Source organism: Oxyura jamaicensis, chromosome 3, assembly GCF_011077185.1.
Source record: "Oxyura jamaicensis isolate SHBP4307 breed ruddy duck chromosome 3, BPBGC_Ojam_1.0, whole genome shotgun sequence".
Classification (NCBI taxonomy): domain Eukaryota; kingdom Metazoa; phylum Chordata; class Aves; order Anseriformes; family Anatidae; genus Oxyura; species Oxyura jamaicensis.
Window position 1 is genome coordinate 42,341,694 of NC_048895.1, and position 23,487 is coordinate 42,365,180.

The 23,487-nt window shown below is 44.4% G+C and overlaps 1 protein-coding gene across 1 annotated transcript; it reads right to left on the reverse strand.

Annotated features, from left to right (window-relative positions):
* Positions 1 to 4,072: 4,072 nt before the first annotated feature.
* Positions 4,073 to 20,260, reverse strand: TAF5L (TATA-box binding protein associated factor 5 like). Its single transcript, XM_035320143.1, has 5 exons — positions 20,151 to 20,260; positions 18,752 to 18,896; positions 14,812 to 14,916; positions 11,721 to 12,445; positions 4,073 to 6,072 (listed from the first exon to the last, which is right to left on the reverse strand). Exons 2-5 carry the CDS (start codon positions 18,891 to 18,893, stop codon positions 5,275 to 5,277), a joined length of 1,770 nt encoding a protein of 589 aa, XP_035176034.1. The 5' UTR covers positions 18,894 to 18,896; positions 20,151 to 20,260; the 3' UTR covers positions 4,073 to 5,274.
* Between the last annotated feature and the right edge of the window lie 3,227 nt (positions 20,261 to 23,487).

The following is a 23,487-nucleotide window of genomic DNA, read 5'->3' on the forward strand; positions in this document are numbered from 1 at the left end:
ATCAAAGGCTTCTTTCAGATGGAAACAAGTATGTTACCACCTACCCATACTATTTTAAGCCACAGGGCCGGGGGAAGCACATTTGATTAAAGACATACAATTTATGAACAAGGAAGAAGTCTCAATAATTTCAACAAGCTGTCTGACCAACCCTGTTCCCTACCAAAGCTGCTGGAGTTGGTGCTGCATGATGAACAGCAGAGTGCACAGGATCACCACTGCTGGGTGGGAGTGAGAATTGATGGTAAAGAAACAGAAGTGGACACCATCGTGGTGCTAGTAGTCTCTTGCCCCACTACTCATAGTTTCTGCTCCACCTCCCATCCCATTCTCCAGAGTATACCCTGTATACCCTCTCCCTTTGACAGGGGTAGAGGTATTCAGGGTTTCTTTCTTCTGTCAGGGAAGCACTGCCCATGGGCCTGGGGCTGGTGTGTCTGGGGATGGAGACCAGCTGGGGTCAGGAGGCATCACACTGGGTTCTCCTTCACAATGTGGATTTTCCCAGGGACAGCTTGTCCCTAAAATTTGAGACCTGAGAGGGAAAACTGCACAGAGAGAAGAGAGTTGGGCTCTCCCTTCCATACGTGCCAAACCTTGACAGTGATTCCAAAAAGATCACAGTACTGTGAAAGAATGAGGAAGAATTGCCCATCAAGTAACTGAAAGACAGGATTAATTCACCCTTTCAAAATTATTTCTATATTTATTTATTAATCCTGCAGCAAATTGACAATGTAAACTCCTATTACTCACTCTGCTGACCCCTATTGCTCTTTGGAACTGGGGTAACCAATCTGCTTGTACAGTACCAAACACCATAAGTCCTATTCTTAGCTGATGCCTCAGCTGATGCTAAAAGTAGTTTTGTTATCAAACCTACACAAAGAGGAGACAACTCTATCCTAAACTGAACTGTGGAGATCTGAACTAGACAAGAAAGCAGGGCTGCTGATAAAGAAAGCAAGTCTTCCTTCTTTTCTAGACGTCAGCTTAATGCAGCTGACCCCTTCTCCTCTCTGAAAACAGGATGCATGTTTTAGTTACAGGGTAACACCTATGGTAATCAAGTTATTGAAATAGCTTCTACAGCTGCCTTGTTCAAGAATTTCACAGTCCCGAGAGAACATTTCTGCAGGAAGATAGATGCAGGGGATAACACAGTGTCTTAAACCGGGTACTTAATAGAGAATATACCATCTTCTCTGGGTAGCTGCTGCTGAATACTGCTGCATAATAGCATCCAGGAAACAGAAAGCCAGATGCAAGCTTAAAATTATTAAAAAATAAAAAAAAAATATCAGTCCTGAGACACTTTTGTACTTGAAATACACTGAGCTTGGTGAGCACTGTTGAGTTATTTCAGTCAGTTCTGGCTCCTATCCAGTACTTTAAAAAACAATATATAAATCATAGCTAACGTGCAGCATGATGGGATAGTCTTTGGCTAGGGACATCCAGGCAGTTAATTTAACTGTCACATTGGTGTCTGGTAATGGTACAGTTTTAGACCCTGGCTCACTGCTGGCAACCAGACACCGCTCACAAGAAAGGCCATTTCAGGATTTAGTTGAAGAACATCCCGAGCCTGGAGGACTAGCAGTCAGCAGCAGTTAAAAAACAAGGTTAGAAGAATTGCCCGGAGTCCTCTTTATTTTTCTTGGCAAACCCAAAGGTTCTGTTAATGGAAATATCACTTCTGTAAAATGTTCTTAGACTTACAAGACATTTGTAGGAGACAGCTTTTTAACGAAAGAACCTGAATGGGGAGAAATACGGTGAACTCCACTGCCAAGGGAGTGAAAACTCAGACTGAACAGTGAGGGAGGACGCTAATCAGGAGAAGCAAGTGTAAGAAGTGGGAAGGGCAACTCTAAGATAGACCTGTGAATAGGCACAGCACTTTATTGTAGCAAATAGCCTATTCTTTCATAGGCATTCAGTGACTCAGCATGGACTTCTACCTCACTTTGTCTGTATTTGTTTTGTCCTGGACTACCTGACACCTTCTGAAAGGGTGTTTCGCTGTTCAAGGCCTTTATCAGTTCAAGAGGTTAGGGAACAGGGTATCAGTCAAGGGGTGTCAAAAACCAGGAAAATAGTTTCCCACCCGCAAAAGTCAAGACGTAGAACTTGTTGCTACAGAGAACTGTGGAAGCTGTAAGTATATGGGCTGAGACAAAATTAATGGGAGACCAAATCCATCAGCAGCTATTGCTGATACGGGGCCTGCAGTTCAAGAGGCCTATTAAAAAACAAGAGCATTAATAACTGCAAGAAGGCCCGAGTGTATAAACCATGGAGGGATTGTGTCTATATAACCTCACTCTCACCTTCCTTCTCTGAGCACCTGCTTCTAGCCACTGTATGCTACCATGCGGTGCCTCGTGCAGCATCCAGGCTGCAAACGAAGCGAGCAGAGCCATGCCAGCTTAAATGCTTTCATGTGTTTTATCATATATGAAAAATGGAATAAGGAAGAGGTCTGTGCAAATGCAGTTACTTGAAATACACAGCTAACAAATTACCATCCAAATTTTGCCAGACTTAAAGGTATTTCTTCCGCCCACTCATACTTCCCTCCTAATTCTGCCTTGAAATTCAGGCTGTCAATCATTTGCAGACTTTTTAAATTTTATTTATTTTTAAAACAGTCTAGATTGTTTCCTGGCTTCCTGCCTTCAAAATGTTTAGATTTTGTGAGCACCAGAACAAAAAACTGTCCACACTATGAGTAGAAATTGATAGGCTGGAAGCACCTCGTTAGTGATGCCATTTTCCTACCACCTCAGAATATCACGTTTGCTTGTTTTGCCTACGTGCGCATACAACAATTTGCTTCCCAAGTCTCTTTACTTTCACATCGCTTTTGTATGCAAAATACCTTGGAATAACCCAACCAATAAAAAGCCCAATTCCATGAGAGAAGTAAAAATGTTAAAAGGAAGCTCCATTCATTGCCCACCTCACCTGCTCTCCCCCGCCCAGTTTTGGTTGCTGTTGGATCTACCTTTGGACCAAAAGCCCAGCTGTTCTGAAACTCAACGCTGCTAAGGATATGGCAACAAACAGCAAACGAGTTCCAATGAACGCTGATGAGCTATGGCCTCCCTAGGCATTCGCCCAGCTATCAAACCAAGCACTCTGATGATTTGCTAAGATACAAGAGTAATCATTTCATAATGAAATCTTTGGACTAGAATCAACAGAATCTAGCAAAAACCTCTCAAAGTAACCCCAGACATTACTGCAGAGTTGAGTATACAATGCACTTAGTCTGGTGAGCAGCCTCCTCTCAGTGAATCTGAATGAGATATCTCCAGAAGACCTGTATAGCACGATGCATCAGCAATACAACTGTTTCCTGTATTGTTTTTTCAAAAATCCCCGATCCTGGACTGGGATTGTTGAGCTGCTACACGCTTTGATACCCAGCTGTCGGAAGATCAGCAATGCCATCCAACTCCACACGTACAAAGGAGTTTCTGGTACTCTCAGAGCTGAGCTGCAGCACCCTGTTACTCATCTCAGAAAGGCCACAAACCTTTCCGATAAAGGGTTTTCATTGTTTACCAACCTAAGTAGACTTTTACTTTATTTTTAAAAGGCAGTTGTGAGGTGTCATGTCATCTAAACTCTTAAGCTGTTTGATGTTATCAAAAGAATTATCTCATAAAGGTCCAGAAAGCCTGAGGGAAGCCAGATTATTGGCTTCCATGCAGACTGTCTAAATGATATTAGGATCGTGCCTTTGCGTGGAAGAAGAGTTTCAGAACATCAAGCCACAAACCAAAGACACAGCCCTATAGAACGAAGCCTTGCAGTGCAGTGTTGACCTCAGCTGAGACCGAGCTCCTTTGCATGCATCTCAGCTGACCTACAAAGCTGTGTCAGGAACACCATGACCTGCCAGGTCAGCTCTGAGGAAAACAAGCAGGGGGATACAAAAACCAAGTCACCAAGACCACCAGATTCAGCCTCCAAGTGCCAAGCAGACTCTGCCTCAAGCAGTATAAAAACATGCTCCTGCCCTTTCCTTCCCATGCAAGTTTCCCAGAAAGGGTCCAAACCATTTTTTTTTTAAACTAAATGCTTTTAATAGAAAACAAAATACAAAATAACTCTTTCCAGAAAGCAGAAATATTTAATCTCTCCAAATGACAAATTAGAACGTGCTTTTTCTGCAGATCCTTGCTTTAAATGCTGATGATTTATTTCACAAAGTGTTCATGAAACTGATATTGCAACATTTTGAGAAAAATCCAACACTGGCAAAGCTGCCTCTGCGTATGCACAATAATTTAGTAATACTATTCTTTCCCATGTCACTTTGTGTGTGCCTCTCTCTCTCTCCCTGTCTCCCTCTTCCTAGATTGCCAACTTCCATTTACGGAAATATTTCTGTGAGGTGCCATGGTGGATTGACAAGCCCTGTTCCGAACAGGAGTCCAAACTTAGCCCCTTCAGTTCTATCATGGCCTCCTCCAGCCAAGGCAAGTCACCTATTACCCCTAAAGCCACCACTCTACCCCTCACCGTCCTCCCACCCTCAAAACACAGTGCAACCAGATTCAGAAAGATCCCTAATTAATGGAACATAAATACAAGTATCACAGCTAGTACCAGGAACCAAACCCAAATGACGATGCAGAGATGGGCCCCAACTGAGGTCAGATTTCCATCCCCTTATTAAAAAAGATGGTATTTTCTACTTAGCTCGTCCAAAATATTGCAGAAGTGCTATAGGGAGCTGTAATATTTGGAACCACAATCAGCGTAGAAAATACATGATGTTCTTTTAATATAGGGGTCTTAAAATGCTGGTCCTCTGCAATACCAGGAAAACAAAACAAAAACAAAAAGCACTGGGCCAGTAGTTCTCCACACGCTCAAGCCTCAGTTAACAGTAGGTAAGGTGTGCCCATCAATCAACGCAGGATTTTTAAGTGCAGGTCAGCAGCTTATCTGGCTGGCAGCTTTGCTTGTCTGGACCAGGCTTTTGGTTCCCCAAGCTACTGGACTTCCTCCCCTTTTCCCCACCCCTACAAATACAGGATTATAACGTATACATATGTTCATCACTCCGCCTTTCTCCTTACTCCATTCAACAGCACAGGCTTTTTTGTGGGCAAGAAATTTTAAAGCATTAGCATCACTCTGAACATGCCTTCCAAGGGGGCAGAGGAAGAAGTGTTTCACAGTCAGTAATCTCAGCTTGTAATGGACTCTGGCATTCATCACACCCACCCGCTTCCCTAAGAAAAAAAAAAAAAATTAATGTTCCTGATTTTCTTGTGCAATTCCAGTCACTAGAAGAAGATTACAGGCCATGAACTGTACGCTCAGTACATTATTCATCTGTCCGGTATATACACCAACCAGTTCACTGGAAGACCCATCCGCAGGGGCGTTGCAGTAAGTGTTCCGGATGTCCCAGACCCGGACAGAATTGTCCATTGACGCCGAAGCGATTAAACTACTGTCGGGGCTAAAAGTAAGGCTGGTTATGTTGTCCGTGTGCCCCCTCAGTTCTTTGTAGAGAGTTCCCGAAGCCAAGTCCCACAGCTTTAGCCGCTGGTCTTCGCCCGCCGAGGCCAGGTACTTACCATTGGGGGAAAACGCGAGCGCTAGCACGGGGCCGCGGTGCCCGGTGAACAGACGCACCGAGTTGCCTTGCTGAGTGCTCCACAAGCGCACGGTTTTGTCCGTGGAGCCCGTCGCCAAGTAGTTGGAGTTGGGGTGGAATTTGACGCAGTCCACGTCCGCCAAGTGGCCTGCATATATCCGCAGCGGGTACGTCCGATCAAACGACCAGAGCCTCGCCGTGCGATCGTGGGAACCGCTGGCAAAGTACAGGCTGCAGGGGCTGATGTCCAAATCCCAGACGGGGTAGGCATGTCCTTGGTACAACACAGTGTTTGTAAAGCTTCCGAGGTCCCAGTATCTGATGGACATGTCCTCAGAGCAAGATAAGAGTCCCGAACTGTCCGAAAGGAACCTCGTGCTGTACACAGGCCCGCAGTGTCCTCTCAGGATCTTCATTTCTGTGCCTGCGCTGTCATCCTCTTCCTCCTGGTCGGGGAGGAGAAAAACAAAGAAAAGCATGTTTATCTGTTCTGTGGATACAGGGACCGCCGTGAGGAAAGCAGGCTGGCGTTAAGACAGAATAATTTATTTTAGACATGGCACATTCTGTGCTACTCTGAGACACACTGCTGGCACACTCGCTACATCTAAGTCAACGCTGAAAAAGAAGTGGAGATGAGACTTTTATATAAAAGGTTTTACCCTTATTTTACGCAACCTCATGCCCACTTAAGAAGGCACCTTAACCTGGGACTGTATGCAAATAAGGATAAAAATAGTAGCAATATTTTAAGATATTTTTCCAAATGTCTTTTGCTTTAAAACACTTGCTAAAAACATCTGCTTATTCCCTACCCGCTCTCTACTAAACTTTTGGCTAAGATGTTGAAACACATCTTGGCATCTGCTCTTTCAGTGTGGTCATTATTGGAAGTGAAACTCAGAGTAGAGAAAAGGAAACCCAGATGTCTTAAACAAAAAGCAGGAGGTGGAAGGACAAGGTGTATCTGACAAGCTGTCTACTGAGCATTGCTTCTCAAACCCCGCACCTGAGCAGAGATGCAGCAAGGCCATGGCATCTATTTCTCTGTGCCAGCTCCACCAGGACACTTTTACATCCCCGCCCTTCAAGAACAGAAAATATATGCGGCTTATTTAGGTCAGATGATCTATTTTGGGGTAGGAGAGGATGAATAATCACAAAAAGGACAGCAGTGGAAACCTTTCTATCCTGTAATTCTCCAATTCAAGTACCAGGGCAGATCATCAACAAGTAAAGGCTTTCAGGTTTAAAGGCCTTCCGGTGAGCAGGAATCTGAACGTTTGGCTCCTCCTTTCAGAGGGCATCAACCCGAGAGCCTGCTCAAGCAGCACCTCCTGATAATCCAAGGCTACAGGCTGCACAGGTTGCTACACATCTCAACCCAAGTGTCCTCGCCCAACAAGCTGGGATCTCACTGACAGCGTGCATGAAGGTAGCCACGGCTTGGGATGCACCTGTGTAGTCACTTGAGGCCACCCCTCCTCAGGGCTGTCAGGCTGACCCTTTCCAGCAGCACTGACCCGACAGTTTCACCTCTCAAGAGGCGAGTGACCTGCAGCTCTGCCAGCTCGCTGCCTTCCTCCCTCCCGGCTGCGCGCTCAGTGGTAGGTGGCGAGCCGCGTTTAGCGGCGCTAATTCTCCGCAGCGATCGCTGCCCATGGGAGCTTCGTGGCGTGGCTCGGAGCCAACTCCATCTCTGCCACGGAGGTGAGGCACCGAGGCGGTACAGGCTGCAGCACGCAGAGCCCCATTCTTATTCAAATAGAGTTTTTTTCTGCCTCAGATAGAGCACTGCCTGCTGGGACCCACGGCATCTCCAGGCTACGTTACCACATTAAAGGAGAGACACTGGTACCTGCAGCGTCCTGCACTATTTAATTACGACCGAAATACTCCTGACAAGTTACCAGAGGAGGCCTGTTAAAGTTCCCTATACTTTATGATAGTTTTGGTAAGTTTTGCAAGTCCAGGTACTCAATTTTATGATTTAAAATCATAGAGGGCTACTTTGTCTGCAAGCACACGAACTTTTTCCTCTACTAGCACATGCTTTTTCCCTTACGTTACAGAAGCAGCTTATTTGAAAATACCTGCAGAAGCATTCAAATCCACTCTCCTGTAAGGTCACAGGTAGCAAATCTTTTCTCTCTCTTCTGTTAGAGAATCACTTGGCAAAAACACTGCACACTTGTGTCATAGCTCACTGAAAATGGCACACCGATAATGCTTCTGAGTCACTGCACTTTTCTGTTTCCTCCCTGCCCGTCAGTCTGCCGACCAGATTAACAGAGCAGCTGGAAGTGCAGCCACGAAATTAATGCCTCACAGAACCAATCTTCACTTCTTTGTCAGATCAAGCACGTTCCTCCTTGCGTCCTGCAGCTACTATGACGTAGGTGAGGGATTACAGCAGCTACGGAAATGTTACAACCTGTGTTATAAGTCCGCAGGGAGGCAGGGAAACCCTCTTTGTAGTATTTTTTCCATGATTCTCATTGCACACATTGAGTACGTTTCCTGGGCACTACCAAGACATCCATTAGCTCCTTCTGAAGTAGTGCTAACCAGCAGCAGCAACCAACAGTTTGCAATTCCTTGGAATGGACAAGAAATTAAGTTATATTCACCTATTTCAATCAATAACCTACAGACACACCTAGAAGCTACTTTTATTATTTGTACTCCCCATTTTGAAGACTACCAAAACAGATTTTAAGTAACAGAATACAATTGGAAAACCAACACTATTAAAATGAGCTCCAAAAATCTACTGTTCAACAGTGAGTAGGAAATCTTCCTCAGCAAGTACAAGACTCCCCGAAGCTACATTATTAAGAAACTGAAGAAAAAAAAACAAAAAACTAAAACATTGCCATGTTTTTACACAGGACACCTTCTGAACAAGCTACCCCATCTCCTCAGCTGTTGCTTAAAGCAGTAATGCATGTTACATGGCAGTCATCTGGACCCAGAAAATCTATGTGCTTTACTGCATTTGATGTTGTGAGCAAACATTACCTAGCTGACAAAAATTATCTTGATCCTTCCACCCAGCAAAAGCCACAAGGGAACCTTGTGAGCCCCAAAACCAAACAAAAAAAAAAAAAACACCACAGAACAAAAAGCCCATGCCTCCCCACCCACAAAAAGCTTTATTTTACTCTAACTAGTAACAAGATTCCCTCAGTGCCATCTTCTCTCATCCTGCAGTGCTCTTAAGGTGTCAAAAGGAAGCTTGTTTATCTGCCTACAGCAGGGATCTCCTAGCAGGGAAAGGTGGGAGGGCAGACACTCTGGCTTTCTTTGCAGGATGTTTTCACTGCTTCTTCCTAAATTCCCTCCTATCTGCCACATGAGCTGTCAGCATCATCCCAGCTCACCGCCACCCGAAGGACCGCTGCCACGCAGTGTCTTAAAAGCGAAGCCGAATGGGGTCGAGTCTGGCTCCCCAGGATTTAAGGGCTGCCACCCACTTACAGCTTGGAACTACGATTACTGTGTTCTGTTGGTGATTTATGCAGTACCAGCAACAAGCATGGCAATGTTGCAAAGAGACAAACTATCAGGCCATTTGCACAGCTGCAAAACTGCATTCTATACCTGACTTTAAGTAAGGGAGACGATGAAGTGGAGATGACACCATAAAGAAAATGGAATTACTTTATCCCAGATGGTCAGCCTCTCCTGTTTCCAAGATCAAGACAGCACTGGTGAAGCACACTGGGGCATCACACAGCAAAATTCACTAAAAATACATCTGGTAACACCTAGAAAACTCTGACTTCACTGACACAAGGGCTTTATGTCGACTAGGAAGAACTGTTGATCTCTAACACTTTTGTCGAACTACAACCTCATTTTTATATATACATACACACACAAAAAGAGCTAATAAACACAACAGTGTCATTTTAGTGCCATCCTGAAAGAGATCCACTGAAACTAGCACATTCCTAGACATCTGCAACTCCTTCTCTATATACAGAATGACTTATTTGCTTGCAGCAGGCCAGAAACTGAGCTCAAGATCGACTATTTTAGGCTCTACTTGAATGTAACACTGCATCCAAATCTAATTACACAATACAGAAATCAAACAGAATGAAGAAACCCTGTAAAAATCAGCCAAGTGTAACATCCTCGCAAGTTATTGTGCAGAACTCACTGAAGTAATGTCAAAGCACATCAGAATTTTTTGCTGTCACAGTTTTCATCAAATTTATCGCTGTGAATTGCTGCTGATCAAACCGCAGTGACAGTCTGAAATACAGCCTCTATTAATACTAGGCTGCACTGCTGATGACTGCAGCCAGGGTGGTCCTGTTTGGTCTGTCTTGGTACCTGTGGCTTCTGCTCCAGTGGTACCCCCGTAGATCTTCCAGTCTGCTCCCACCTGTGACCCCACAGGTGCCTGGATATATTCACTCAGGGCTCCCAGACACTAGCATTTATTTCCTTTATACTCCTTAGGCTTTGTATGCATTCAGAACACGCAACAATGTACTCAGGCTGGTATTCCCCCTTGACTCTGAACTCCTGGTCAGGTCACTATTTGTTTAGTTAAGTGGTGAAATTATTCAGAGCAATGACAACTTTAACTTGTGCTGGTCTTTGACCATTTTTTTAGACCTGTGCATAAATACTGCAGGATACACAAGATGTTAAATAACCAATGGCAGCCGTTTGCACTTAAGCTCCTGCACCTGTTTCATAACACATGTAAGATATGCAAATATGTGCCAACAAAAAGCTAATACACGCTCCTGATAACCTGGTGATATCTCACTTTTCTGTAGTCTGGAGCCAAAGAAGGTGACCTGCTGATGTACCAGAGAAATTCTCCTCTGTCACAGGTTATGTACCTTTGGTTTCCATGACATGCAATCCACTGTCACGTGTCCTACGAACTCTTGCAGCTTATAACGAAAACAAACACAGAGCTTCATCTTGGGTTGGCCTGACCCACTTACCTGTTCGCTCAGCAGAAGGGGCTAACCTGGGAAGTGGTGAGCACACTGCTCTGCTATCTCACCTGGATGCCTGTTCTCAAGCTGACTATCAAAGCAATCCCTAACCATACACCTCAGTACTCCAAGCTCTCTGCATTCTTCCAAAACAAAGAGAACCTTGCCATCAGGTATTTTTTTTTTTATGAGTAGAAAATAAAACAGTGGAAAATGAAAGGATGCTTCTCGTGCTAAACGCTCGACGGAAGAACAAATGATTTTTTTCTTCTTTTTCCCTTCAAGAAGGGAGTGATTAAACAAAGGAAGAGTCATAAATTCTGATCTCTAACCAGATACAAGACACTACATGAGAGGGGCGGAAGGGTGTGACTAGGAGGTAAAAAAGAAAAAAAAGAGAGAACACTAGAAGATGCTATCTAGGCCAGCATGCGAAAGCACAGATATCCCTGTCCTCATCTCCAGCATTTGAGAAAGTGAGAATCCTCTGAAGTTTCTATCCTGCTGACTCTTTAACACAATTATTTTGCATAATGTTTTCATATAACTCTTCACCTCTGTTAGGGTGACTGCAGGGTGAAAAACCACACAGTTTTTCATTTAGGTGTGCTTTGTCCTGAGCCCTAAGACCATTCTTACTTTATTTTTCTCTTCCTGTTTCTCTCTCCTTTTCTCCGTCTTTCTGACTACTTGTTCTGAATTGCTTTTCTTCCAGTTCTCATTCACTACAATGTGTATTTACTGCCCACATCTCCTTGTTTCACCTTCCCACCCACAAGAAGGCTCCACACTCCCTAGGGAAGGGAGCCTTCCCAAGTGACCTGTCCTTAACGGGCTGCCTGCATAATGCGATCTGTTCAAGGTCAAGAGGAAGAAGGAGATCAGCACCTAGGACTAGAACTGTGACCTAAGAACATCTCCGCTACACCTCAGTTCAACGTTTACAACCACAGCAGGGAAGAACAGGGATGAGAGTAGGCTACAAAAAACAAGTGTCGAGGCAGACAGGCTGTGAACAGCCGCACAGTCCCCTAAGACACTATTAGACACTCAACATGCATGTCAGAAATACCTCAACATAGGGGGTATGTGTGTGGGGTGGGGAATTGGGGAAGGGGTATCCAGACCTCCTCATCCAGGATGTCACAAGCCAGGCGGATGCGGGACACATCAACGAGGTGGGGCTCAGATTTTAACTTCCTGGAACGCAGGCTCCACAGCTTGACGCACGAATTATCAAACCCAGCGGCGAGCAGCTTGCTGTTCGGTGAAATCTCAGCCGTGTTCAGCAACTGCTCCGTGTTATAGAAGGCATAGAAACAGATGGTGGTTAAGGAAGGGGGCCCATCCTTGACGCGCTTAATGCTGTCCTGCAGTAGATCCAGCGCTGCCTCGTTCTGCAGAATGGAAGCCGGCACCTCGCTGGGTTCCAGGCCATTGCTCTCGTTGCGCGAGGAGCTCCCACCGGCGTAGAGCTGGTAGTCGGTCCTCTTGGCGGGCTGCACATCCAGGTGAATGTGCAAGGTCAGGACTTTGCACAGGGCGTTGTTGTTGTCACTTTGGAGGTAGCGAAGAAGGTAGTTGTAGCTGTCCTCTTGAAGGCGGATGACGTACTTGTTGTCCAGAAAAGCCCGGAGCTTCAAGTTGGACAGGATATCTTGAATAGTCATGGTAGTCTGCAACTGCTCAATGATATCCTTCTGGCTGGCGTTCTGCAAGAACATGCCATGGAAGCGGCTGTAAAAACTGTCCACTGTGCTTTTCAGGCCATTCTGGACCATGTTCAGATGGAGGTAGACGAAGAGGGGATACAGAAGAGGCATCACTTCATGGCTGTGCTGAGAATCTGAATCTATGTAAAAAAAAAAAAAAAGGCAACAAACGTGGAATGATTTCTCAATCTACTTTCTTCTAGGAATAAAACAGAGCAAGGTCAATTACTGCAAAACGTCTCGATGGTGGCATAGGAGAGCAGGGCTCTGGAGACTTTTGTAGGTGCATCTACCTGAACCCCTTCAGCAACTTATCACAACAGTATCTGTTACAGATTTAACTAGAGATTTAAAAGTGAGGTACGTTATCAGAATAAAACACAGAGATTTCAAAACCCCTTTTAGGTGTGGGTCAGTTATTAAAATAGCACCTCAAGCTACATGACAACTGGATTTCCCCTATGTATTTAAGAAAAAAATACTGTTTATTGCAATAAACTCTGAAATATATTTATTAAACATATTAAATGCTATTTTAAGTAGAAGTCAAAATTATTTATCTAGCTTGCGTGGGCCTGAACTTTGGTGGCTTTTTTTCCCTCAGCTTCAATAAAACTTGTATGCGGTACTTTGGATGGAACTGATTTGTCTCCAGGGGAAAGGAAGCTGCAGTTTCCAAAGTGTACTGCAGTATGCCGGGCTGGTTTTATTTCTGTGCCTGCTCATGTGCACGCTCCCTCTCTCCCTGCCAAGGCAAATCCCAGCAGTAATTCCTTGTACACAGTGTAACAAACTCCCGATTAGGCTATGCTGTACCTTGCAGAGACTGATCTGGGCAACAGCTCCACCCCTCCTTCTTGGGGCTGCTTCCCTCCCACCTTCAGCTGCAGGGAGCTGCACACAGCAGAGCCCTGCCGCCCAACGCCGTGGCACCACACAGGGCCACAACAATGATTTACTGGAGGCCCAGATGTGCAAATACGACATCTGAATTGCTGGAACAAAATATGCATTGCTGATCTGCAAATAGCACTACTTATTTTCAACTTGTTCTCCCCTCTCGCCACCCACCACTGCATATTTATCCCCTCCTTTTCCATTAGACCATTTTTCCTCTCCAGTGAAGCACTCTTTCAAGACTTCTCCTAGCCCATATTTGTCTCACTCGCATTTCTGTATGGGTACATATGCATGTGTATGTGGTGTGCAGCATATATACGCACACTTGCTGTACCACTTCAGTGGTACAATTTTTTTCTCCCATTTTTGTACCACTGAAATTGGGCCAAAGTCAACGAAATCAGTGGTCTATATGTCATAAAAGCACGAAGCAGCTGGCAGCTGCTCTTTTCCTGCTATGTAGGCAGGTGCTTGAGTCCTGAAATGCAACAAGGGAAGGAAGGACCTCACTCTGCAACAGGAACAACGGGGAAGATGTACGAAGCTGGCAGAGATGGGAATGATGAAAATGTTCCAAGAAGACACTAGGAGCGGTTGAGGGACCTGGCTCTGTCTAGCCTGGAGAAGACTAAGTAGGTATCTAACTTCTGCCTTCAGTACACAGTGGGATGTTATGGAGGAGATGGAGCCAGCTGCTTCTCGGAGGTGTGCAGTGGAAGGGTAACATGCAAGTTGCAGCAAGGGAAATTCTCACCAAATTGCTCAGCCTTGAAACAGGGGCAAGGCTAAGACTTTTCTTCTTCTCTCTTCCTGCCTACTTCCCTTCCTAACCTTCTCTTCAACCACTATCAGGAGTATTAATTCTAGTGTTATGCATACCGGGACCAAGACCCACCAGAGGAATGCAGGTGAGCCCAGAAATGGGAAGGGACGCAACCTCCCTTTTTTACGTACTGTTCTCAATAATCCTGTCTGCTTTCTTATTCCCACCTCTGGCACTCATAGAATAAATAAGTACATTTCCAGGAGCAACTTTTTTTTTTTTTAAATTAAAACCAACCACCAAACAAAACCACACCACACCACGATTGTGCTCTGCACCACACTGCAGAATGATAATATTTTCCCTTTCTGTCATATACCTCTAGTCTCAAAGCCAGTAGAGTTAAATTTAAGGGAACAAATTCTCTCTTTAAAGTCCAGAGCATCATAAAAAGAAGCCAATTACAGAAAACATTCAAAAAAAAAAAAAAGAACTAGGAGACAGCAGAGAGATACATTCATTTCTAAGCTACCCGCCTTTCACATAAAGCACTGATCTTCTTTCTTGCCCTGTACGTGTATGCTGTTGTCCTGAAGATCTACACAGAAACAAAGGCCAAATGACTGAACAAGAAGAGACAGATAGCTATCCAGAAAAGCCAAAAGGTACTCAGCACTCAGGTTTAAAATATATATGTATTTTCTAATTGTACTAACTGAAATCTTAAAGCTAGAAATCAGAAGTTTCAGTTAGAAAAGAGACTTTACATTTTATTACTGTCATTTACTCATTGAAATTACAAAAATTCACATACTTTCCTCTTCCTTGCCTCCTGATATTTACCTGTGAGAAAATTGCGTAATCGTCCAAATTGTACTTCATATTGCTGTGGCTCCGCCAGGCAGGGAGCTGCAGACACAACGTTGGCACAACCAGATTCAGATTGGACTGTGAGACGAAATAAAATAAGATTAGGTTTTCAGGAGTTCTGCATGTGTCTTGAAACAAAGCTTCTCATCAAATCCAAGGTAATGCAGCTACCAAGATGACATTTTATATTTCACACTGTCCAGGGAAGACACAGTCTGAAGCACCTAAGCACAGCATTTAGTAAATTTAATCTGAAGTCACACAATCTAGACATATCACGAATGGAAAATTATACTGAAGGTTTTTTTTTATTATTATTATTTAAAAAAGCTTAGCTACTCTCCTTGCTCCCCCACTGTCCCAAACACATTTCTAAGCTTTCAGATATAACACTGAATTTACAAGAAACAGAGCAATGTTGTCACAGATCCTTTTAGAGTTTTTACGAGATAATTGCAGCTTTATTTCTTTGTGCTCAAAAGGTGAGGAAAGCAAACTACATCTTTCTCCAAAACAAAGTCTCTTCTTCAGCTCCCACCTCCCTTCGAGGACATCAGGTGTGCAGTAACACCACCTTAGAGTATCACGGTCACCTGAGATGGTATTACAGTGATTTTCAGAGTCAGTATCAGCTCTCGTAAATGTCTTTCTGAATTATCTAGAAAGGAGAATGGCTTTTCTTTCTCTGGCACAAAACCTTTGCTCTTCTGTTAAACACTCACAGCCTGACAGGAGACTTGGTGCACATTTACAATACCCACCAATATAACCTAAGCATACACAAGTACTAATGATTAGAAATGTAATTTACATTTCTAATTAGTAACCAATATATTTAGTTCTTCTACTCTTCTAAAAGCATGACAAATCAAAGAGTTTTATCTTGTTTTCATCTTTCCTACTTTTTTTTTTTGTTATTCCTAACTATTTTCCCCTCTATAAAATTTATTTTCATTACTCTCCCTTTCAAATCCCTTGACTTCTTTTGGTCTTTCCTCCCTCCCAACCCTTTTTATCCTTTTTTTTTTCCCCTCCTAACCTTTATCCATCACTTTTTTGTTCCAGCATTTGGCTCACACACAGAGGCAGAGATAGCCCTGGAAGTCTATAAACAACATCATCAAATTTTCACATGGGAGAGAGAGGCCAGCCTCCAGCTCATCTTGATGCCTCTAATTAGAAAGAGATCAGCACATGGGGCACACGCTGCCAGTTGCTGTTCTCCCCTCACTCCATATTCCCAGAGCTTACAGAAGTAGAGAAGGTGTACGTACCGACTCTGAATTCAGCTTCAGAAACAGAGCTGGGCTGTGCTTATCATCGCCCCATGGGAGAAGAAATACAGATTCCAGTACCAACACCCTATCTTCTATCCAGTCAGTTTCAAAACAAACACACCCCGTTCAAAGATACAGATACACCGCACTTTCTGCGGCCTGGCTGCTTCATGAACTCAGTGCTCGTAACAATCCCAGGCTCAGGGCTCTGCATGAAAACTCAGAGCAGCAATTTATAAAAGAAGCAACTTTTTTCTTTAACATTTCTGTAACGCAGCATACTGGTATTAATTAATTCAAGAATCTTTTCTATTTGGACTGACAATTGAATATATTCTCTCATGATGAATACTGATTAACCTCTGCATTGCACACAAATGCGGCAACTCAAGAACAATTAACAACAGTTTTTAATGTCACCCCATCACTTGTGGCAAAGGCAAAGGACACCAGAAAACGAGAAAATACGAGGGCTTGACTTTCATGCTGTCACAGGGTTGCATGCAACAGCCAACTCTTCATGGAGTGTTGGTGGCCTCATTTCAGCACAAATGTGCATGACTTGCCACCCTGCTTGTGCCACACAAACACAAGCTATGGTTCTTTGGTTTCATGACGTGCTCCCTCCTTGCCACCTCTTTAATTTTCCCTGCATAAATAACGTAATTCCAAAATGAAGATGTACTTCTTGCTTTAAAAAGTGGAAATTCATCTTTGGCTAGGTATCCTGGAGCAGTCTGACTGGGCAGTCGTTATACCCTGCTCTTTTAGTAATCACTAGAGCTTGTTCCGATCAAGCAAATGGTAAACGAACCCTACCTACCAGTCAGTAACAGCAAGTTCAACTTCAAAACATTTTCCTTCCCAGAACATTTGGCCAGCTAAAACTGCTGAAGGGATCAAGAGCTCAACTGATCCCAGAACAAGAGAGTAAATTTTCAGGGATCTTTTTCTCCTGGTGGAAGTAAAACACCGTCCATATCCTTCTTGCACATTAACAGATCTACGCTAGTTTCTTTTCCAGTTTCCCCAGTGGCTGTAAGAACACTTACTGGAAACATCTGCTCCTTGACTGCACTTCCTGTAATTGCAACTTGAGAGCAAATTCCAAGGAACTCGTTCCTAGTTCAGGGACACCGACAGTACCCTCCTGGTCTCCTGCTGCGGCTAGGAGCAGCGCTGCTACTGTAAACACTGTTTCACAGCAACTGACTCCTCTTTTATGTGAACGAGATCAAGTAGAATTTTACATTAATTCCGACAGTCTTACGTGTTGCCAGAATCCTGTGGACAACATCAGAGAAACCTGTTCCTCCGTCACTTATTCTGTCCCTCAAATACCCTTCCTCTTCTTTAAAGAAATATGGAATTGTCACAAGGAAGCTCTGAGCTGTGTTTTAGTGCAAAAACCAGAGCTGTACAAATATAGCAAGCATGGAGAAGGGCTGAACTGAGGAGGCTCTGGGGGAAGACAAAAAGAAACGCCAAGGTAAAACGGAAAAACAAAACTTCAAAACCCAAACCAGTGGGCACTTTTCACTTTGAAAGAACAAATCACAGAATTAGAGACAGAAGTATGCAACTCTCATTTATGGACACTGGCTAATTTCGAAGGCAAAAAAAAGGAAAAGATAGGAACAGAAAAAGCAAGGTGAGTTTTAAGGAACAAACTAAAACGTCTTCAGAAAAAAAATACTTAATTGCTTTCCCTGAAATAAAGCAGCACAGGCTTCACAATCTGGTCAGCTTTTCTTTAGCTGCCTCTTTTATCAGGATAAGTACACGCTGGGATTTTCTTTTTCGACACAGTCATTCACGGAACTGCAGCACATTCACTGATAGCTTACTACCAGCATGTCTGACATGGAAAAGTAGTAAGCAGCAGAATACATGATAGCAGGCCATTTTCAGTTCTAATGAAAACTGATGACTAAGTTCTGAATCACTAGCCACAAAGCCCTTACGCTAGCATGAAGATACAGACTAATTATAAGAAATTTACTAATAATGTTCGTTGGAACATTAGTAAAAAGACAAAAATCAATCACAAATTCATTCACAGTTTACTAACGTTCTTTTCCTGTATTATGCCATATGTGAATGAAAGAATTTGCAATCCAGTCCACCTCTCCTTGAGATATTTTGCAGCCTCCTGGTACTGACTGGTCTCAAGTTATAATACCATTCCAACACTGACCCTTCTACCCACCTCTCCCCTAAAACCTCTTATCAAAGCCAGTCCAAAACAATTTGTCATTTTATTTTGGTTTCATTTCTCCCCCAACTCGGCCCAGTATTACTTCAGGGAGTTGCAGCAAGTGTCTGTTAATTCTGAAAACAACAAGGAAATCAGAAGTACTAAGAAAGTGCAAGTGCAATACATAACATGTATTTTCCGCTATCCAAACCTGATGTTTCAGCCTGCTGTTTCACTGCCCATGAATATCATTTTGTTCCATTTCCATCCATATTTTCATTCTTCAAAGGCTCATAACTCACACCAACTTCATACTGGGAAGTTTCTTTATTTCAAAAGGAAAGCTGTCCATAGGTACAAATCCACCTAGTTACCAGCATATATGCTCACACTTGCCACACCTCTGCCAAGAAGCACACACAGGAAAGATTAGGATTACCTGTGAGATTAGCTGCCATCTCTTCAGCAGTCTGACACAGCCTCAGCCCTTGTTTTAGGGGACCTTCTGAGTCCACATACTGACGGCGTTTGAGGTAGCAGGACACCGCCATCTGAATCTGTTCTGTGCGTACGCGTTTCATGACCTAAAAGGAAAGAAAGAGATGATGGGCTGTTACCGTGTAGGTATCTGTTAAGACCAACCTACGCCAAAGCTGTATTAAAACCAAGAGAGAACTAACAGCTCAGCATTTTCATTGCTGAAGTCAAAAAGCTTCATCACTGAAATATGAAATAAAGCCTGCAGGCACCTGCCTTGGTACTAAGGCATAACTATACACTTTGAACCAGATCCCTGAAGACGTTTTGCTGCCTAATTCTACTAATTTCACTGAGGAGTCCAAAATACCATTGAGGATTCTGGACTAAAACTGCAATGATGAGCTGAAGTGTTTGATTTTGTTAAAAGTAATTCTTAAAAAAGTGAAGGTTTCTCCTCAACTTTTTTTTCCCTCTCTCTCAAACAGTAGCAATAGTTTCAGTCATTTTCTGATTCTTTTGCTTGAACAGCTGACAAAATGATACTGGAAGGGTCAAGGAAATGAGAAATTAAGATACAAAGAAGTAAATTTCAGAATCATAATGCTGTAAATTGCACACCTGTTTCAACTGTTTGGGGAGTCAAAGAATAGGTTTTAGCCTGAATTTAAAGGTTAGAGACAGACTTCTGGTGCTTCAGTCAGGTAAGTTCCCAGAAAGAAAAAGGGAAATTAAAATCAAAAGCACTATCTTCTGCCTTTTATACCTATCCCAACATATGTACACTTCCCTCATATATATATATATATATATATAAAATATATGTATAATCCTTTGAACTTTCTGCTGAATAAATTTTGAAAGCCATCCTCACAAACACCACTTGGTAGCATCTCCAAGCCAAAAGGAGCATGGTGTTTGCTTTTAGCCTCTGCCTTGTAATGAAAGCCTCAGAAAGATGAATGCTACAGCTCCCCTGCTACTTGAGCAGCTACCGATAGTCAGTGGCCTGGCAATCCTTAGGCAATAGCTATCGATTCTACAGAGAACTTCAGATAACGTAAAAGGCTTTAAAACAAAAAGAACTAAGCGACAGTTTTATTCTACTCGAGTTTACAGGTACTGGTTGCCTCAAAATAGTTCCACACCTTACAGCACTGCTACTGAAGACCATACATTTCACATGTGCACTTGCTCTCTGGTTTGAGTAGCTAAATCCGACAAAACACAGCTTCTAAGAGAGGCAGACAGGGATGCCCCCTCTCCTACCTTGCAAGAAGTGTGTTTCTAACAAAATGACATCTTAAAAGCACAACCATAACCATGCCTTCTACAGTACCCATGCACGCTCTAGTGCTTACCCCAGGTGTTAGAGCAATAAATTCTCCGTGAAGTTCCAGGCAGATGGGATGCAAGGTTTTAGCAAAACTCGCTTCAAACAGATACGTGGAATTGCAAACCCATATGCTCTGGGGAAAACCTTAAAAAGCTTTCCATTTGTTCTCACAGGTGAAGTAACTGTTAAGGGTGGGGAAGGGGCACCAACAGGTGTGGAGTTTGGAAAGCACTTCCAGATAGACCTATTAAAATCATCAGCTTCAACCACAACTTATTCCACTCCAAAAACAAATTTCCTTTTAATCTTCCTTGCAATTAAATAAATTACATCGACTTACCCTGTCTCAAATACAACACTTTTTCTGCTGCACAAAACAGCAGAAGACACAACACTGAAGTCCACCAAGAAGGGTGGACTTCACCCTTCTTCAGCACCTGAGCACCCTCCCAGAAAAACAGCTCTTATCTAAGCTTCACAATCTATTACACTGCTGGTCTGCATTTCAGCTAGCAGCACGGGCTCATGTACAAATTTTCCATCCAGGTCCACTCTAAAGCCTCTGCATAGTCTGCCATACAGCTCGGGTTAGGGCAGCAACTTCATTGAATTTGAGATGCTCTCATAGATGTGTATTTCAGATCTAGAAACTGTTTCTGAGAGTTTGCATCTACACTGCTAGATTTGGATTATAATCCAAAGAAACTTGCTCCCAAAATAGCACTGAACAGACTCAAGTCCTTGTTTCTGAAGTGGTTTTGGGCAATCAAAACTGGGCAAAGCAACCTCAGGTCTGTGGCTCAGAAACAAAGAAAATCTAGAAATATCCTTGTCTGTACATTTTTCCGTAGTTACAGGACCCATTTGTGCTAGGCTAGACTTGGTGAGAAAACCCTTATTCATTAGGGGACACCGTGCATATACGGAGCATTCCTCCTAACTCCTCATGGAGCAGAGACATTGAACACTGATCCGTGAGAAACACGGAACTGCAGGGCAGCCTTTGAAATGACAAAGGAGAGGAGCACCAAAATCAGTCTTCTCCAACTGCTGAGCAGGGGCAGGTGACCAACAGCAGAAACTGATCATTTGAAAACAGAGAGAAAAAACAACAAACAAACAAACAACAAAAAAAAAAACAGACTGCCCAGTGGTCTCATACTCTAACACCAGGATTTAAGTATTTCAGCAGCAAGAGAGAAGGGCCCAGGAAAGGAGCAGTGACTGGCAGCTGATTCAAGTCCAAGCTTTTGCAGAGCTTTGAGAATAACAGGGAAGTCCCAGTCTCTTCAGCCAGGATTAGCAAGGTGACATTCGCTTTGTAAAATCTGTCCATTTTCTTGCTCCGTTCGCAGACTTTGTGTGCTCCTCCCAGCTGCCAAAGTACTGAGAGCTAAAGTGGCATCTCAAGGAGGTCTTCTTCCCTACTCCCAGGTATCAGAGAAGCAACTGCCTTCCAGGAAATGTGTCTTCATTGGATACACAGTACCACCCCTACTTTCATTTCAGGTCTCTTTCACAGTGCCATTAACCCTCAGCACTTCATAAAGAGACGTCACAGGAGCAGCGAAATGTGCTCACAGTGAAAGATATATAAAGTGCCAGAAGAGCAAAACCAACATTCCTACAAATGTTCTGTACCAAGCCCTCAAAACTAGAGCTTATCATAAAATAAACAGGAGAAAGGCCTGCCAAAACGCCTTTAACCGGGTTCAAGCTGAGCCAGTTCGCAACAGGTCAATGATGCAGAATTTAAAGGCAAAAAAAGGACAACTCTGCTGTTTTAACCTCCCCATCACTTTTAAGACTAGATCTCATAGCTGAAGATAACCTTCTAAATACACACGGCACAACACCTGCCTGCACGTGCAGAAAGCTTGAAATGATCATGCATGAGTCCGAGCTGCCTCATTCTTCTCAAACATCCAGAGAGAACAATAAATACTAACACCATTAATTATTTCTACTGATAAGCAAAATACATAAGGAAAGAGAAAAGAAATACTGCATCAAGGGTCTGCCCAGCTACAATGCTGTGTCTCCTGAAGTCACAAGTCAGAGCGCCCAAAAAAGGGTATAAGGTTACTTTTCTTTGAGGAACCAAAAACGCAGAAGAAACCCAGAAGAGAGACTGATCATACAAAACACATCACAAGTTCCTCTTTCCTAGAAGATTAGACGAGCACTAAGCATTAGGCCAAGGAAATTCATTTCTTGCCTGTTCTACCTCTTGGATACAGGTTTAGGCAGATTCCCCGGCCCTGAAATATCACCAGTACAGACGTATTAAAAAAAAAAAAAAAAAAAAAAAAGCTTGAAAACCAGTGTTGGAAACACTGCTTTTTAAGACTCGGCTTTCCTGTCCTGACTCTGGGACAGCCCGCTCTTGCTTCCAACAGACGAAGGAAAGACCTGTGGGCAGAGAACCATCAGGAACACGCAATCTTAAAACAAACAAACAAAAACCCAACAACACGAAAGCCCATTTTGAGTGTTCTCTACTAAAAATAGCGTCTCGGGCCTCAGCCGGGGAACAGAGGAGTACCATGTTTTAACCTCTGTCACTACGTGGGTATTTGGAACCTACTGCCAAGACTAATTAAGTCCCTCGGCTTTTAGTTTTGTGATATTCGACTAATCTCTGATTTGCAAAACTTCACGAGCAAACAAGATACTGATAAACTTGTGGGAGGATGACCCTGAATCCGGAGCCCAGTGACTGGGCGAGTCCAGCAGCAGGCGAGCTGACCCGGTGCGAAGCGGGAGGCGCGCTCCCGACAGCCGCAAGCGGGGAGCAGAGCCCTGCATTTTGGGGAGCCCCCATCCATCTGCCTCGGTCCTGGCTCTGGGCTCTGCCCGTCCCACCGGGCTGCCTCCCCCGAGGAGCCGGGTGTCCTGGGCGCTAGGGCTGCCTCCCCCGAGGAGCCCTGCGGGCGCTGGGTGCCCTGGGGGGCCGTGCCCGGCCCTGGGGGAGCCCCCCCTGCCCCTTCTCCCCCGCAGCGGGGCCGGGCGAGCGGCCAGGCGGGGAGCCGCAGGGCTGCTTGCCCCCGCGTGAAAGCGAAAGTCTCCCTATCGGGGCCATTAAAATAAAAATATAAAGGGGGGGGGGAGGGGGGGGGGGGGGGGGGGGGCGGCAGTCGCGCCCGGTGACCCCTCGCTCGGCTCCCGGCGCCCAGCCCCGGCCCTGCCCGCGGCCGCCTCCTCCCCGCCGCCTCCTCCCGGGGCCGGGCCGGGCCTGCGGGGCCTCGCCACGAGGCTGCCGCCGGGACCCGCCGCCTCCTCCCGCCGCCGGGCGGCGCCGCTGCCTCCCCGTCCTCATCCCCGTCCCCGCCGCCGTCCCCCCGGGGCTCCCCCCGCACTCA